We start from the raw sequence: 16,774 nt of genomic DNA, 5'->3' as shown, positions 1-16,774 counted from the left end.
GGGTGGGGGAAACCGGACGGGTGTGTCCAGAGATAGACAATAAATCTCTCTCACAGAATGAAGCCTTTCTAATCAAAGGACTGAGCCACCAAAACCAGACGTCCCCTGAATAGAAACTAGCCAAAGGCAGTGGACATAATGGAGAGCGTCTGGGGCTTAGTGAGGAATCCTTGGTAAGTTGTACAAACGTGTCCATTCTCAGAGCGTCGGTCAGGGTTAAACTATATATAACTGTGTAAGCCATACAACTACATAAAGGTTAAACCATGTATTTATCTACTTCTTGTGTATACAAAACAAGTGATTGCACAGTGCCAGACAAGGTAGGTGCTCTGTAAACATTTCCTTCAGCCACTCTGAATCTTGTTTTATAATTTGGTTATAGGACTTAGAAACTATTCTAAGAGTGGTGAAATGCTCAGCGCCTGAGAACAGGGCTTAAAACTCACAAATCAAGAAATATCTGAGTTAGGTATTTGTGGGGGGATGGTAGTGGGAAGTACTGGTAATTTGGCTTTTGGGAAATGAAGGAGTTTGCGGGGAGGGACAGTGAATACCAGGTGTCTGGCAGCATAAAAAATAAAAAAGCAAGAAAAGAATTGTAATGCCTTTTCCTACTCTTCACTCCTCCAGCCCCCACCTTCAAGATTGTTATTCTATCCAGCCAGGGTTCCAGTGCCTCACTTTTGACTTCACCCAACATCTTCGATTAGGGACGCTGTCCTTTCTAGTTAAGGATTAGCCTAGGCTTTATAAATCCTTGATGAGTATCACTAAACCAACCTCCTCACTGTTCTCCCTATCTACTGGCCACCAGTGGCTTTTTAAATGTGCAAGTCTGTTTCTCCAAGAACCAGTCAGGTGTTTCAGTCATATCCCCTGGAATCTTTTTGTTGCTTCTGTGTGCCCAGACTATCTTTGATGTGCTTTCAAAAGCCAGCACCAGAGGCTTTTCTTTGGCAAGCTGCCCCTCTGGCTAAGAGAGCTATTTTGCCTGAAATAGCTGAAAACTGAAGTTTTCGGCCTGGGGCGATCAAGTACCTCTGCACCTCTACCTCCCATCACAGACATTAATGACTGTCAAATGGAGTTCACCAGTGATTGTGAAGCTTAGCTCTCTTGCCTCCAGTTCTGTTTTCAAAACTTACTAGCGCTGGACTTTTGCCTGAGATCACATCCTTGCCTGGCTTCCTACCCTTCCCTTTCCTGCTTCCCCTACTCCATTCCAGGAACACTTTCTCAACAAATCACTTGGACACAAATCCCTCTCAGGGTCCGCTTCTAGGGAATCCAACCCGAAACATCCCTTCCTAGCTTAAAACCCATCTGTGGATACCTGCTGCCTCTAGGATAAAGCCTCTGCTTCCTGGTTGTACATTTAAGGCCCTGCACCTTGACTACTGTGGTCTACCTCTCTAGCCTCACCCTCCTGCACTATAGCCAGCAGGATTTTCAGCCTGGCAAGTCACTGGTTTTCTCTTCCCCACTCAATCCCCCACCTCCATCAGCAGTCCACCACACAGGCTCTCAGAACGACTACTTCCTTAGCAAGATGGGCAGGAGGCCCCGCCTGCTCTGTGGAGCCCTTTCACCCTCCCTACCAGGGCCCCACCATACTTTGAGGCCTGCCAAGGCACAATATTGTGTGTTCTTTTCCTTGGCAGCAGCAGGCACAGGTGGTGGGCAGTATTTTTAACCTTACTCAGGCTCAGGAATCAAGTGGCTCAGGTAGCTGCCCAGTCTGGTGACTTTCACCTCCAGAAACTGACTGCCAGGAAGGGAAGAGTCAGAACTGAAGCTGGGCCAACCTGGCCCTTAAATATTGGCTAGAAAACATCTGTTAAATGAATGTAAGATCTTTGCACAAACTGCCAGAGTCACTTCCACTCCCGCCAAATCAAACATGCAAGAGACTAGAGGCCACTTCTACTGGTCTGCCAGACTGTTAGGACAGTTAAGAGACTGGGCATGAACTAACTGAACCCAAGGGCCCAGGGAACCTGAATGGGGTCAGAAACAAAAACTCACCTGCCCTCCCCACACATGGGGCCCGAGAGAGAATTCAAAATGTGAACTTTAATTAACAAACAGCAGGTCAAAATGGGGTTCCTCAGGAACGAGGAAGGAGCTGGTGCTGGAGACCTCAAGTGTCCCCACTTCCCCACCAAGGCCTGGAGGCAGGTAAGCAGTGGACCCCGTTGAGAGGTGGCGCTGGCTCCATGTAAGTCCATCCATTTGGGGTCCTAGGACCCAAGATGCAGCAGTGTGTGGAGCAGGGTGTGTGGCCTGGGATGGGCAGGGTCAAGGACTGTGGGATCAGATGCGGAAGCTTTCTTCCCGGCCATCGATGTGACGGAGTCGCAGGTAGACATCTGTGCCAATGCCCTGCAGGGACTGCAGCTGAAGGGAACCACCAAGGTACTCCGCATAGGCCCGTGAGGTGGGCAGCCCGAAGCCAAAGCTGGGGGTAGGTAGGGGATAGGACAGGGGCTTCAGAGGTGTGAGTCTCCGGGGGCCCCCCCTACCCCTCCATCCTAGCTTGGTGGGAACTCACCCATGCATGGGTCCTGACTGGCCACCATTGTGCATGTCCAAGTGGCCAAAGAGTGGGTTGATCCGGGGGTCCTGGGTGCTGGACTCAGCTGTAGTGAAGTGGTAGTCCATAACACGATCCAGGTCTTTGTGAGCAATTCCCCCACCCCGGTCTGAAATCCTGGCAGGATGTCAATAATATAGGCTTGGCTCAGCTTTGGTGGGAGGCTCACTACCTCCCAGACAGACAGTGCCACCCTCTACCCAAAGGTGGAATGTGGTCCACCTAGAACTTTGGGCCTTGTTTTTTATAAGCTACATTTTTCTACCCAAAGGAATGTGGTCCACCTAGACCTTTGGGCCTTGTTTTTTATAAGCTACATTTCTCTATCTTCACTTCTGCCTGGGCGACTGACTATACCTTCTCATAGAACTTAACATTTACTCTCAGCCCAGCATCGTAGACTGGTTACTCTTGACTCTCTCCCCATTGCAAGCCCCTCAGTTCCTACCAAGTACAGAGCCCTGGGGCCTATAGCTGGCCCCAGATTCATTCTCATCCAGCTCATGGCAATCTCAGGACCAAAGAATATCTTGTCTGACCAAAGGATTAAGTCAGAGTGGAGTGGGTACTGGCTTGCGGTCATACAGAAAGTCAAAAATAGTGTCCGGAACCCCTGTCCACCCCTACCCATCTCCCACTCAAGACAAACCTGATGACAAGATCGATATCATTGTTGGCGATGGTGATAACCACATCTGGTACATTGTAGGGAGTGTCTAGGTGACTCTCCATCGTGGCTCTATGCAGCGGGGAAAGACCAATAGTAGTAGTGGTAACCCAGCCTCACCCCAGTTCCTGTCTATCCCCTTTCAACATATCCAGCCAGCCTACCTCATGGCATTCTTGAGCAACTCGGGCAGGATGTAGTCCAGTGGCATTGGAATGAAGGGGAATCGAGCAGCTACATGTCCATTGATGCGGACACGGGGGGCATTGCCATACTTGTGCTCACACAGGCGTCTGTGGGTAAAAGTAAGGTTTAGACCAGTGGTTCTTAGCTGGAGGCGCTTCTGCCCCCATGCTCCACCCCTAGGGAAGTTTTGCAATTTCTAAAGATATTTTTGCTTGTCACAACTGGGGAGTACTACTGGCATCAAGTGAGTAAAGGCCAGGGATCCTTCTAAACATTCTAACAAGTACAGGACAGCCCCGACAAAACAGAATTATCTGACCCAGAATGTTAATAGTACCACAGTTGAAAAACCTTGCCTTAGCCCATGCCCCAGGCAAATGCTCAAACCCAAGCATTTCCTGCCCAAAGACATCCTTCCAACCCCTTAGCTGTGTTAGCCTCACCTGGCAAAGTCCACCCACTTTTCAATAATCTTCTTTGGTGAGAGACGAGCGCAGATGATGCCAACAAAGTCAGACTGGCAGGAGAAAAAAGGTCAGACTAGGCAGCACCTCTACCCACACCTCAGCAACTAAATGCTTACAGCCTCCAGACTCATGAAGTGGCCCCAGGCCCTTGGCTCAGGTCCCCAGCCCACGGAGGCCCCTGGCTTGGTCCTCTCTGCCTCACTTGACATTCACAGGTGAGTATCAGGTCCCAGCACCCCACCTTGTCCTCATGCAGTGCCAGATGATGTGTGGCCAACATGCGGATCCCAAGCCTTGAAGTTAGTGTCTTGTCCAAGAAGTAGCGGACAAGCTTCTCATCCTGTAAACAGTGGGGTCTCAATAACCCTGTGCCTTTTCCAGACCCCCCCAAAAGGCCCCCACTGCACTGTCCATGACCTGTATGTGCTTCCGGCTCTCACGTAGGCCCTCAGCTAAGAGGGTCACCACATCTTTGTGGTCGTCCAGCAGCTGACGCACCAGCTGACAGTATTGGGCATCATCCGCCTGGTCTTTGATCTGCAGGCCACAGAGTCATGAGCATGGTTGGTCCAGGCCCTGACCTCTCAGCCCCTCACCCTGCCCTGGCCCAGCCCTCACCGAAGGGAAGTCTGTCAGCTTCTGGAAGGCACAGATGTACAGCTCATGCTGCAAGGAAGAGGTGTTGAAATTCACAGGGATGCTGTGGGCACTGGGTAGAGAACAACTACCCACGCCTGCCCATGGGAATTGCCATCACCCCAATTCACTAGGTTCGAATCCCCACCATGACCTTTCAAGCCCCCATAAATATGCAGCCTTGGCCTCTGAAGGTTTGGGTCTGAGTCCTCTAGATCCTGAAACCTTTTGGCTGGCAAATCTCTGCCACTCTGGTCCCATCTCCCCATTTGCCCTTTGGGTGGTGGGCACAGTGATCTAAGGTCCCTTATACTAGGGAAACCCATGCCCCTTCCAGGCCACCTTACCACGTGCAGTATGGTGGGGTTGCAGCCAATGATGAAAGGAAGGCTGCGGAAGTCCTTGATGCGGTGAGCAATCCTCACTGGCAACTCTTGCTGCAAGTACCGGGCACTTTTCTAGAAGAAAAAAGAGAAGGCAGGGCTTGGGCCTCAGTGGCTGGGTCAGAGCTCCAGGGACCAAGAGGAAAATAGGGGGCAGGAGTCTTACCAGAAGGTGGCTGCCGTCTTGAGATCGGCCAGAATAGAGCATCATGGTTGGAGTGAGGCGGACTGAGGGCTGGAGGGACAGATGGGGCTTGAGCACTTGCTCTCCAACACTTCGCCCCGTCACATTAGCTCTACCCCGTCCCTGGACACCCACTCCAGCGAGGAACCCGGGCTTCGCTGCCCCAGCTGCGCACCTTCTCAGCTGCCACGTCGATGGCTGACTGGTTATAAAAGGAGGTGACGGTCTTGGAGCGCTCCCGCGCCATCTCCACATGATGTGTGTCGGTGGCTGATGTGGAGCGTGCCCGGAGCAAGAGTGCAGGCCCCAGGTAGGGACGGAGCAGAGGCCCGCCCCGGGGGCCACTCCCCAGCACAGATGCCAGTATCATCGTCCTGCTCCTCTGTCGGACTAAGGAGGCCACTAGGGCTAAGCACCGGGTAGACGGAGGCGACCCCAAAACGGGACAAGAGGGATGTGGGTGTAGGGGCTCTTCTCTGACTTCAGAGGCGAGGGCCGTAGGAGGATGCTGACAAGCTCAGCCCCCGAGGAGCAGCTCCCATCTACCGGGGTCGGGTAAGGGGGAATTGTAAGGATCCGAATCCAGACGACCCGCACCATCTCTCCACGTAGGCACTGGGATCCTCAGACTGGGCGATCTCTGCCCACCCCTTCAACCACCTCCCCAAACACATACAAGCCGAACCCGTAAAACGTTGCTTTCTGGAGCTCCTATTCTGCAACCTGAGGCTCTATCTGGTGGTCTGGAGCGAAGAGGATCCTCAAACCCGTCCAGCCGGAAAACCTCGCTCCTGCTTCCTCTGGTCCAGAGCACCCCTATTCAGGGGCGGGGCGACCCCTACTCTGCGCCTTCAGACTCTGACCCCCGCCCCTCCCCCCGGCCCTCTACCCTAGCCCAGCCAGCTTACGTGCGACACACGGCATTGTGCGCCCATTGTGCGCCGGAGTGCCGGCTGCATGGAAGCTGCAGCCCGGGAGTCCCCATCTAGGTTCCCCCTCCGCAGGTCACTTGTTTCGGCCTGGATTCCCCCCCGCTCCATATGGTAGATGCCAGCCCCGCGTCCAGCACAATGGCGGAGGCTGTGGGCGCACACTGCAAAACCCGCTCCGGCAAGGTCTGCGACGGTTGCTCCACTTACCGCGGAACCCGAGCCAGGGCCGGGGTCCGAGCGTAAAGGCCCAACAGTCGACGGGCGGGGCTAGCCGAGCTGCCCTCACCCTCTGCCGCTGTGACGTCGCGTGGGCTGTGGGTATCCGGTGCCTCCTGGGAGTTGTAGTTTGGAAAGAACTCGCAACCCAGTTGCCAACCCATCCTGGCTGTGCCCTGCTCCTGTACTCCCAAATAAATACCACAGCTCCTTCCACCGGGCTCCCAGAGTTATCTGTGGGCTCCCTGGCCCTCTGTCTCCTAGTCTATAAAAATGGGCTCCCTAGGAGCGAAACTGGAGAGAGCAAGAAGAACCTTAGATGTAAAGTGCACAGACCCAAATCCTACCTGAATTCCTTCCCTAACGTCCTGGCCTTCTCCTTCCAGCTCTTGATTTATTTATCGGAAACCAGATTGTCTAGTTGAAAACCCAGCTCAGCCACTTACTATCTGGGGCAAGTTACTTAAACTGATCAATGCTTTAATTTACATATCGGTAAAATGAGGATGTAGCAACTCTGGGGGTTGTGTGGTTACATGAATTTATATATATAAAGTGCCTATAGAACAGTGCCAGGCATAGAACTAGCACCATATAAGTGTTAGGTATTATTATCATTCATCTATTCATGCCTACAAACACTGATTGGGAGACTTTTCTGTGCCAGGAGAGGATACTGGGTGTTGAATCAAATAAATAGACTCTTCCCCATCCGGAAGACAGTTTCAATGTCATCAGCTGTGATGAGAGCCTATGTGATGCTGTGGGAGTATCAAATAGGGACTGGGACATTGGTACAGGTGCAGCATGAGTAGAACTTGGCCAGGCACCAGAGCTGGAGTGGAAAGGGCATTATGGCAGGATAGAGAATAGCCTGGATAATCTGAGGATATGCCTGCAACCATGTGGCAACTATAAAGGAGGGGGACTAAATGTGGTGACCAGAGCCAGATCACGAATGGAAAAGTCTGCATTTGTCCTGAGGATGTAAAAAGCCATTGAAAAGTTTTAATTTGTCAGGTTTGCTCCTTAGAACCCTCTGGCTGTAGTGATTGGGAGGGTGGGGACTGGAGAGACGGAAGGCAGAGAGACCAGTGAAAAGACAATTACTTTTTCTAAGCAGCATATGATGGGAGACTTGTGTGCACGTGTGTACACTTGTACTAATGGGATTTTTTCCTTTCCATGGTTATGTATTTTCTAAGTATTTTTAAATTTTTTAATTAAAAAAGTTAAGTGAAGCAGGCGACATCTTTGGAGCCCAAAGGCTGTCTTGAAATTTCAGCAGAGGTGAGATTCTTCACCATGGCTGGCCTGTCTGAGGAACAGAGGGAAGATCTGCATAGACCATGAGGAAGAGGCTCCCTGAGTCTCTGGATTTCCAATTCGCCCCCCATCCTCATACCATTCCCACCCTTTCTTTTCCAGAACCAGAATCCTGGCAATATCCTGGAGTTATACTGGGAGACCACTAAGCTCCTGAAGCAGGCCTGAGCCGGTGGAAGAAGGGAAAAGGAAGGGTGCTCAGTGCGGGAGGACCGCCTGAGCAGAGAAGCAAGGACTCGGAGTGCTCCGCACTCACGTGGCAGCGACGCATACCCGGGTATAGAAGTGGGCGGCTGTGGCTGCCTCAGAGGCAGGAAGCGTCTAAGAACTGCCTGAGCCGGTTTGACCCCGCGCGCCTGACTAGCCCGCCCGAACACATTGCTTCCTCCTGGCGGCGGAGGTTGAACATGCACCCCAGGAGCCCTCTTCCAGAATACTCATTTAGAGCTTAAAAAACGAAATACTGGGCTTTATTCTCTGAGCTATTGAAATTGTTGTTATCTATGATTGGCTTCCCTCAGAATAAGTGATTTAAGAGGAGGCGAGCTGGAGGCTGCGACATCTCTATAAATTAGCCTCGAAGGTCACACACCGTCATTTCTGTTGGTCAGGCACTCTTCTAAGAGCTTTATATGTACTAATTTCATCTTCATAACAACCTTCTGATGTAGGTACTATTATTGTACTCATTTTGCAGGTGAGAGAGCTGAAGCCCAAAATGGAAAAGAGAAGCAAGTTTCAAAGCAGATGAGAAAGAAGGATATAAAAGAGATGGGTCATCAATAGGTGCCATGTCTGTGAAGGGGAGAGTTCAGCTAGCCCACTGAAAGCTTCAAAAGGAGGGACTGTTAGATTGATTCAGGCTCATGTTTCGCCAGGTGGGCGCTAGAAAAGAACAGAGGTTAGGATACGGTCAAGGGTAAGGCGGAGATTGTAGAGCTGGGAATTTAAGGGAGAGAGACCAGCCGGCAGGAGGCGCTGGCGAAGCAAGAGGGAATGGCTGAGCAATTTAGGGTGGTTATAGTCCTAATGGTGTCTGAAATAATTTCAAGGAAAATGCTTGCTTCTGGATAGGATCGCAGTACTCGCTAGATTCCCTGATCCTCAGGTCTCTAGGTCTTGGATGTTCCACTCCTTAGAATAGGGTTTGGCATAGAGTAAACGCTATTACTGTTAGTCATAGTTAATATAGGTACCATAATTTTTAAAACTCCGGAGACTCCATTTCCCTTGAGGCATTGCAGCCGACCGGACTACAACTCCCACAATGCCTGGCAGGTTGCTTATTCCGTAATTACGTGTCCCTTAATCTGGTTTTCCAGTCCCAGCATTCCTCGCTGTTTTCCTACCTCTCCAGCACGCCTATCCAGTCAGGAAAAACCAATAAGACCAGGGAGTGCGAGACCAGGCCCGCCCATCGCTCAGTCAGAGGGGCGGGAGAGGCTGTGGCCATTCCCCCCGCCTTCCCTGCTCCGTGGCTTGTTCCCTTCGGGCTGGCGCCTGGGACCCAACCAGGAGACATGGGCGCTACCTGGGGTAGTCCCGGGTGGGTGCGGCTTGCACTCTGCCTCGCGGGTTTAGTCCTCTCTCTCTACGCGATGCACGTGAAGGAGGCGCGTGCCCGGGACCAGAATTACCGCGCGCTCTGCGACGTGGGTACCGCTATCAGCTGTTCGCGTGTCTTCTCCTCTAGGTAAGCGCGGGAGTGGAGGAAGGCTTGGGGCATCGGGCTGCTCCTGGAAGCGGTGCACTGGGACCAAGTGTGCATGGCGGCCGCGTTGCCAAATGGTTCTGGAGTCTGGGATCGCAATACCAGGGAGCGGGTCCATGGGGACCAGACTGCTTGAGGGAGTACTGCCAAGGAATAACGGTGTCGGGCAGGAAGGGAAGGTGGGGTAACGTGCAGGGACCGATGATGGGCTTGAGGATGACCGTGCCTTGGGACAAGATAGCCAAGTATGGCTATGCTTGAGGGCCGGGGATTAGTGGGATGACCGAATACGGAGAAGGGGAATGGGCTGCCTGGGAGCTGGAGATTTAGAAATCCACGGCAGAGATTCTGCCCCGAATTCCCAGTCTCCGGTAACTCTGCAAAGCAAGGTTCAACCGTTATTACCCACCTTGCCATCTTAAGATTATTGAAGGCATTGGATGGAAAAAGGGGCCTATGCGGGAGCTACGGCCAGGCCTGGGGATAGGGGAAGATAGGAGCAGACACATGGAATCCTGACCTGGCCAAAGGGAGGCTGCACTGGGATGTCATCGACCCTTGGACTCTAACGGCGGGGGGATGGGAAAACCAGGAAGGACAGCCTAGGTGGCTTCATGGAAATCACCCCTCCAGGACAGGGCCCAAGGCACAAGGTTGACACTCCTAATTTGGGCCTTCCCCTCCACCAGGTGGGGCCAGGGCTTCGGACTGGTGGAACAGGTGCTGGGCCCCAACAGTATCTTCAATCAATCCAACAGTATATTTGGTTGCATCTTCTACACACTACAGCTGTTGTTTGGTGAGTGGCCCTGCCCCTTCCTTGCAGGCCCCGTCCCCTGGTGACAGCCATTCCTCCCTTGGCAAGCCCAGCCCCATCCTGACAGCCAGCTGCTCATCACTGAGCACATGGGAGTAGGCACTAACAGGAGTCTTTCAGTTGGTATAGGTACTGTCAGAGCCAGAAAAACTCTTAACCACTTCCTAGGGCACTATTTTTTTGAGAAAGACTCAGAAGTTCCTTTCTGGGGGAATCCAAAGATTGTTGTCTTTCATCTCATGTAGAGCTGAGCAGGAAAATTCACTATTTGGGTCCCAAGGATCATTGAACAGATAGGAGAAACAAGGCCTTGGTAGGGCCTACCAAAGCCTCTTTTTTTAGATTGTTCCCCAGCAGCACCTCCTGTCTGGATGGCACCATGAAGTCATCGCAATGTTTTAGAGGTGGCCAGTCCCTGAAGCCTATGCCTGACCTTCTTCTGCCTTGCAGGTTGCCTCCGGGGCCGCTGGGCATCTATTCTGCTGGTACTGAGTTCCCTGGTGTCTCTCACTGGTTCTGTCTACCTAGCCTGGATCCTATTCTTCGTGCTCTATGATTTCTGCATCGTTTGCATCACCACCTATGCCATCAACGTGGGCCTGATGGTGCTCAATGTCCGGGATGTCCAGGGACCCCAGGACAAGGTCAAGGGGCACTGAGCCCTCACCAAAGCCAGGCTGACTTCATCTGCTCTGCTTTGGCATGTCAGCCTTGCCCAAGGGGAACACATCTGGGTCCTTGGAAGAGTCTGCAACTCGCCTCAGCCATACTCCCAACACAGAACAATGGATCAAATGTGCCACACTCTCCATCCTAGTGCCTCTGGTTCTGTCCTCAGGAGCTGGTTTTCAAAGCTTCTGCTGTTGCCCAAGGAGGGAAGGTTCTAAGCAATAAAATTTCTTTAATAAATTGGCCAAATCTGAGCCACCTGTCTACCAGTGACCCTACTGTCAGGCTTCCCCCATTCTTGCCTCCTCTGAGACTGGAAGGATATGAATCAGAGGGAGAATGGAGGGCCTTCCTGGAAAGGGTGGTTAGTTCCTTCTCCAGCAGGTGGAGTCAGCAAGACCTAGGGCACCATTGGCCCCCACTCCCAGGTAGCAGGCTGGCATCTTATCCCTGCTGCCCATGAGAGCCAGGCCTCCTCTCCTGGGAGGGCCAAGCATGCATTTGCAAAGACAAGCTGCCTTTCTGGTTCTGTGCATGCTTGCTGGGAAGTTCTTCCTATAGTCTAACCTTAACCTCTCTGGCTGCCTTATCTACTACCGCAAGCCAGTCTTGGCAGCCCTGAAGGGCCAAGGACAAGTTGTAAGTGTTTTTGATTTGCATTTCCTAATATTTACCAAGCACTTATTTGTATGCCAAGCACTGTTTAAGAACATGACATGTGTTAACTCATTTAACTCTTATAGCCATTGTATGAGGTAGGTACTGTTATCCCTATCTTGATGAGGAAACTGAAGTACAGAGAGGCTAAGTAATTTGCCTAAGATCACACAGCCAGTGCCTGGAAAAGGGTTAGGGAGCCCTCAGGACTTTAATCCACCAGGACCATTTGTCTCTTAACCCTAGTCACAACTATCTCTGTTGGTGTTGGGGTTCCTAAGCAATCTGGGCTGGCCTGAGTTAAAAGTCAGTAAGTGAAAAAAGATGTACCCTGAGTGTTCTTCCCTCCTGATTGAGTCTGTGAGAAAGGTGAGCACTACTGTAACCCTGTCTGCCACAAAGGTGGCAGGCTCAGAGAGGTTGAGATTTGTCAGTCTCATAGCCAGCAAATAGCAGAAAGCCCTGGCACCTTAACACCCAGGTGTACACACACTGCATCTGAAGCAAGATGGAAGAAGGTATGTGAGACCCACTTGGACCTGGGCCTGGGAGAGAGTTTGGGAAGCCGAAATGAAAAGTGGAAACTGGGAGGGCCTGCCCATTGTGCCCTTCACAGTTACTGGAAGCTAGCTTCTGTGCTGGGAGCAAGTTTACTCTATGCCAGGCTCTGGTCTAAGCATTTTTATATTCAACAATTCTGAGTCTTTCAGACAAGGCAGCGACAGGCTGTCCAAAGTCATGCACAGGTAGTTTGGCCATGGCAGAGGCCCAAAGAGGGGTGGTGAATAGCCCAAGTTCACACAGCCATAGCCCCAGAGCTAGGAGCTGCTGGCTTCTTTCCAGCCCAGGAAAAGCAATGACACCTGACTCCTAGCTAACTGGGGGCGGAGAAGAGGTGGAGCCAGAGAGACTCAGGGAGCCTCTCTCAGAACCACAGCACAGACAGCAGAATGGCCTGGAGCAGCATGAAGCCAAGCTGGGGACAAGGGCTGCTCATCCTGGGAGCCGTGGTCCTCGTAGAGGGTGAGCCACTTGTGTTTGAGTGCATGGGGGTGTGGTATAGGGGGACTCAGCGGCCACCCTCTGCCCAGCAGCCCCTGCAGCTTGGCGTGTGTGAGGGATAATGCCTGTGGGGTGACAGTTTGCCTGTGGCGATGTAACTGTGTGTGTGAGGGGGAGGTGTATGTGGCAGCCTATGTCAAAATGAGTGTGATTTTTTTAGACTGGATTACAGTCTATGTCTGCAGAAACTGTCACAGTGCCTGTATATGTACCCTGTCCTCCCATCTGCCTCTCTACCTCCAGGATAACCTTAGGCAAATTCTGGGAACCTTTGGCCTCAGTCTCCCAGTCTTTACATATGTCCCATCTCTGGGCTCAGATGTTCAATGGATGTGTTTGTGTGTGCCTATGATGAGGAAGAGGCAGGGCAGGGGAACTTGGTAGAGTCTGTTGGTTTCTAAAAAGGTGGGGGAGTCTGAGTCGTCAGAATGGGTGAGGTGAGTCTCAATCTCTTGGAGCTGTCTATCACCTGGACATGACACAGGCATCTAATCCTTCCTCTGAAGCTGTCATGGCTGAGGGCACAATTAAGTTAATGCTCTCTATATACACAGGCCACCTCCCTGACTCAGTGGCAGGGGCAGGAATCGGGGGGTTCTGAACCCTGGAGGAAGGTTGGCCTTGTCCCAAGTTGAATCCCAGGCCCTACTCCTCAGGCCCAGGAGTGCTGAGCACAGCTGAGGGAGAATTAATTACTGAGCATATGCTCTGAATAGGTTCCAGTAAAAGCTGTTTCTTGACCTCATATAAATATTTTCATTCTGGGAGGGGCTGGTGAGATAGTCACAGAGTCATAGGCAAGGACCCAGGGCCAGTCTCACCTACCTGTCCCCTCCACCAAAGCTCGGCCAGGAAAGTAAGTCTCCCCCAAGTCTCACCTATGTCTCTCTCTTTCCAGGTCTTCAAGGAGCTCAGCGTGGTAAGCTTTGGAGACAGGGGCCTGGGCCTTACTTGGGTCTGGGTCAGACCTGCAGTGAGGGCAGGATAGGGACCTGCTGTTAGCCTGACCCATCCCTCTTTACAGCCTGTGGGCAGCGTGGCCCTGGCCCCCCTGAACCTCAGGAGGGCAAAACGGAGCTTGGCGAGTGGCCATGGCAGGCCAGTGTGAGGAGGCAGGGGTTCCACATCTGCAGTGGATCCCTAGTGGCAGACACCTGGGTCCTCACTGCTGCCCACTGCTTTGAAAAGTGAGTTGTGGCTGGGTTAGACAGGGTTTCTGGCATTGAGGGTAGGTGATGTGTCCCCAAACCCAAGACTAATCCTTGCCCCTAGAATAACAAAGTGCCATTTACTGAGACTATGCCATGTGCTAGGTATATATTATCAAGTTAATCTTAACAACCTTTCATGATAGAAACCTTACAAATGAGAAATTGAGGTTGTGAGAAGCAAAGACCTCGCTTAAAGCCATGGGCTAATATTTTTCACCTACCTTGTGCTACCTTTCATGGTGTCACTTACTCCTCTGCACTCCATTCCTGGGCCTTGTCCTTCTCCTTCCAGAGCAACAGTGACAGAACTGAACTCCTGGTCAGTTGTCCTGGGCTCTCTGCAGCGTAAGGGGCTGAGCCCAGGGGCTGAGGAAGTGGGAGTGACTGCTCTGCAGCTGCCCAGGGCCTATAATCACTACAGCCAGGGCTCAGACCTGGCCCTGCTACAGCTCGCTCACCCTACGGCCCACATGCCCCTCTGCTTGCCCCAGCCTGGCCATCGCTTTCCCTTTGGGACCTCTTGCTGGGCCACTGGTTGGGATCAGGACACCAATGATGGTAAGTGCTGTCCTAGACTGAAGCCCAAAGAGGCATACAGCCTCAGCTGCCAACTGTCCCTGCTTCCAGGCTCCCTTGCTCCCCAGAGCCCAGACTCTGGCCCCAATCCCCTCTCTTTTGCCAGCTCCCAGGACTCTACGGAATCTGCGCCTGCGTCTAATCAGCCGCCCCACATGCAATTGTCTCTACAATCGGCTGCACCAGCGGCTGCTGGCCAGCCCTGCCCGGCCCGGGATGCTGTGTGGGGGTGCCCAGCCTGGGGTGCAGGGGCCTTGTCAGGTCTGACGGGGAGGAGAGAGGAAGGGAGCAGAAGGGGAGGGCTTGGCCTTGGGCTGGGTCCTCGATCCACAGGATGGGCAGAAGGGCTGCAGAGAATGTCTGCCCAGGGCTGGATAGCTCAGGTATCTGTCCTTGACTCCTTTGCCTGCTCTAGGGAGATTCTGGGGGTCCCGTGCTGTGCCAAGAGCCTGATGGACACTGGGTTCAGACTGGGATCATCAGTTTCACATCAAGCTGTGCCCAGGAAGACACTCCTGTGCTACTGACTGACATGGCTGTTTACAGCTCCTGGCTGAAGGCTCGAGCTCAAGGGGCAGCCTTTCTGGCCCAGAACCCAGAGACCCTGGAGATCAGTGATGAGGACAGCTGTGTAGGTATGAGCAGGAGCTGTTCAGAGTGTGCTACAATGTATGTGCTATATTCAGGCCTGAATGAGGACCACAGTTAAATAAATATCAGCTCAGACTAGAGAATTGATATAGGGTATCTACAAACTGCCACATACTAACTAGGGGTCCTAAGATGGGAACAGCCGCATTTAGGGCTGAGAGGCATAGATGCTCCAGAACTTTATGGGTTTGGAGTTTAAGAAGAGAGGTCTCTGAGATCTGGCTGCAAATTTCCAAGTAGGGACCCAGTGAGACCGGGCAGGGCTCCCATTCAGAATTCTGGCATTAAGTGACTAACATGCAAATTGCATGCAAAATAATTCCTGGGACTGAAGCTATGTCTTGATGGTAAGAGAAGTATAGTGAGCCAGGGATTCTGGGGCCAGTCCAAGCCCGGAGGGGTGCAGACAGGTGGGGTGGAAGAATGATGAACACACCACTCCCTTGAGGCTGGACTATCAGGGTTAAAAGCTAAGGCCATGGCTTTTGAATCTCAAGTCTGCTACTTGCCTGTGGTTATTGAGCTATAAAGTCACTTAACCTCTCTGGAACTTTGGTTACAAGGGTAACAAAATTCAACTTAAAATTTTGTGAGGATTTGATAGTCCACTAGAAGTGCTTAGCACAGGGCCTGGTACATAGTGAGCACTTAGCAAGAAGGCAGATGGTGTAATCCATCTGTTTCAGCCTGCGGATCCTTGAGGAGAGAAGGTCCCCAGGCAGGAGCCCCCTCCTCATGGCCCTGGGATGCCAGGCTGAAGCACCAGGGGAAGCTGGCCTGTGGGGGAGCCCTGGTGTCAGAGGAGGTGGTTCTGACTGCTGCGCACTGCTTCATTGGGTGAGCCTTGTTTCCCTCACCTTTATGCACCTCCCTCCTGCCCCTGCTGGCAGCCCTGCCACCCAATGCTGTCAATGCTGTCTCTACAGGCGTCAGAACCCAGAGGAATGGAGTGTAGGGCTGGGGGCTGGACCAGAGGAGTGGGGCCTAAAGCAACTCATTCTGCATGGGGCTTACACCCACCCAGAAGGGGGCTATGATGTGGCTCTCCTGCTGCTGGCCGAGCCTGTGACATTGGGCCCTAGCCTGAGGCCCCTCTGCGTGCCCTACGCTGACCACCACCTGCCTGCTGGGGAACGTGGCTGGGTCCTGGGGCTGGCCCAAGGAGCAGGTATGTAGGAAAGGGTTACCAGCAGCTGTCCATCAGCCTAGAGGCCACTGGGCAGCCAGGTCTTCCCCCCTCCGAGCAGGCACCAGCTTCTCTCAGACAGTGCCTGTCACCATCCTGGGGCTCAGGGCCTGCAGCCAGCTGCATACAACCCTTGGGAGCGATGGCATCCCCCTTCTGCCAGGGATGGTGTGTACCAGTGTTGTGGGTGAGCTGCCCTGCTGTGAGGTAAGCCCCAGTCCCCCAAACCTTACCCCAGAGCTGCCTCTCCCCTGAAACTCAGCCTTTCTGCTGGCTTTCAAATAAAGAGCCTCAGCCCGTCCCCTAGCCCCTTCTGCTCTTCATAGCTGCCTCTGGGGAAAAAGATGTCACCCAGTGTCACCTGACCCCTGACAGGGCCTGTCTGGGGCACCACTAGTGCACGAAGTGAGGGGCACATGGTTCCTGGCTGGGCTACACAGCTTTGGAGATGCCTGTCAAGGCCCTGCACAGCCTGCAGTCTTCACAGCACTTCCCACCTACGAGAATTGGGTCAGCAGTTTGGACTGGCAGGTCTACTTCACCAAGGAGCCAGAGCCCGAGGCTGAGACTGGTAGCTGCCTGGCCAACATGAGTATGTGGTCCTGGGGCCTCCCTGCTGACACTTAGCTCCCCAGATCCTT

At 52.7% G+C, this 16,774-nt stretch overlaps 3 protein-coding genes across 9 annotated transcripts in view; 2 read left to right on the top strand and 1 right to left on the bottom strand.

The window, feature by feature from the left end:
* Positions 1-2,056: 2,056 nt before the first annotated feature.
* On the bottom strand, positions 2,057-6,377 carry BCKDK (branched chain ketoacid dehydrogenase kinase). Of its 6 annotated transcripts, none has more exons than XM_006914159.3 (12): positions 6,259-6,377; positions 5,295-5,661; positions 5,102-5,170; positions 4,900-5,010; positions 4,535-4,582; positions 4,334-4,453; positions 4,158-4,256; positions 3,893-3,966; positions 3,428-3,556; positions 3,246-3,335; positions 2,555-2,713; positions 2,057-2,461 (listed from the first exon to the last, which is right to left on the bottom strand). In XM_006914159.3, exons 2-12 carry the CDS (start codon positions 5,487-5,489, stop codon positions 2,317-2,319), a joined length of 1,239 nt encoding a protein of 412 aa, XP_006914221.1. In that variant the 5' UTR covers positions 5,490-5,661; positions 6,259-6,377; the 3' UTR covers positions 2,057-2,316. The 6 variants fall into 6 exon arrangements, with proteins under 6 accessions (XP_006914221.1, XP_015446505.1, XP_015446508.1 ...); XM_015591019.2 differs by having other exon boundaries at positions 2,057-2,400; XM_015591022.2 differs by having other exon boundaries at positions 2,057-2,385.
* A 2,504-nt stretch (positions 6,378-8,881) lies between these two features.
* Positions 8,882-11,039, top strand: VKORC1 (vitamin K epoxide reductase complex subunit 1). 2 transcript variants are annotated; one of them, XM_006914157.3, is made up of 3 exons: positions 8,943-9,286; positions 9,994-10,103; positions 10,572-11,039. In XM_006914157.3, the coding sequence occupies exons 1-3, from the start codon at positions 9,114-9,116 to the stop codon at positions 10,778-10,780; spliced, it is 492 nt and encodes a 163-aa protein (XP_006914219.1). In that variant the 5' UTR covers positions 8,943-9,113; the 3' UTR covers positions 10,781-11,039. The 2 variants fall into 2 exon arrangements, with proteins under 2 accessions (XP_006914220.1, XP_006914219.1); XM_006914158.3 differs by lacking the exon at positions 9,994-10,103 and having other exon boundaries at positions 8,882-9,286; positions 10,572-10,677.
* A 144-nt stretch (positions 11,040-11,183) lies between these two features.
* The window catches only part of PRSS53 (serine protease 53), a 6,001-nt gene continuing 410 nt past the window's right edge, over positions 11,184-16,774 (top strand). The window contains exons 1-10 of the mRNA XM_025048372.1: positions 11,184-12,470; positions 13,408-13,428; positions 13,534-13,696; positions 14,013-14,278; positions 14,403-14,557; positions 14,712-14,931; positions 15,634-15,784; positions 15,874-16,115; positions 16,192-16,340; positions 16,509-16,725. Of these exons, the coding sequence (XP_024904140.1) occupies positions 12,398-12,470; positions 13,408-13,428; positions 13,534-13,696; positions 14,013-14,278; positions 14,403-14,557; positions 14,712-14,931; positions 15,634-15,784; positions 15,874-16,115; positions 16,192-16,340; positions 16,509-16,725 (1,657 nt within the window). The 5' untranslated portion in view covers positions 11,184-12,397. The remainder of the gene's footprint in view (positions 12,471-13,407; positions 13,429-13,533; positions 13,697-14,012; positions 14,279-14,402; positions 14,558-14,711; positions 14,932-15,633; positions 15,785-15,873; positions 16,116-16,191; positions 16,341-16,508; positions 16,726-16,774) is intronic.

The sequence above is a fragment of the Pteropus alecto genome, unplaced genomic scaffold (genome assembly GCF_000325575.1).
Source record: "Pteropus alecto unplaced genomic scaffold, ASM32557v1 scaffold44, whole genome shotgun sequence".
Taxonomy (NCBI): Eukaryota; Metazoa; Chordata; class Mammalia; order Chiroptera; family Pteropodidae; genus Pteropus; species Pteropus alecto.
Note: the sequence above shows the minus strand (reverse complement) of the source record. Positions and strands in the feature narration are given on the sequence as shown.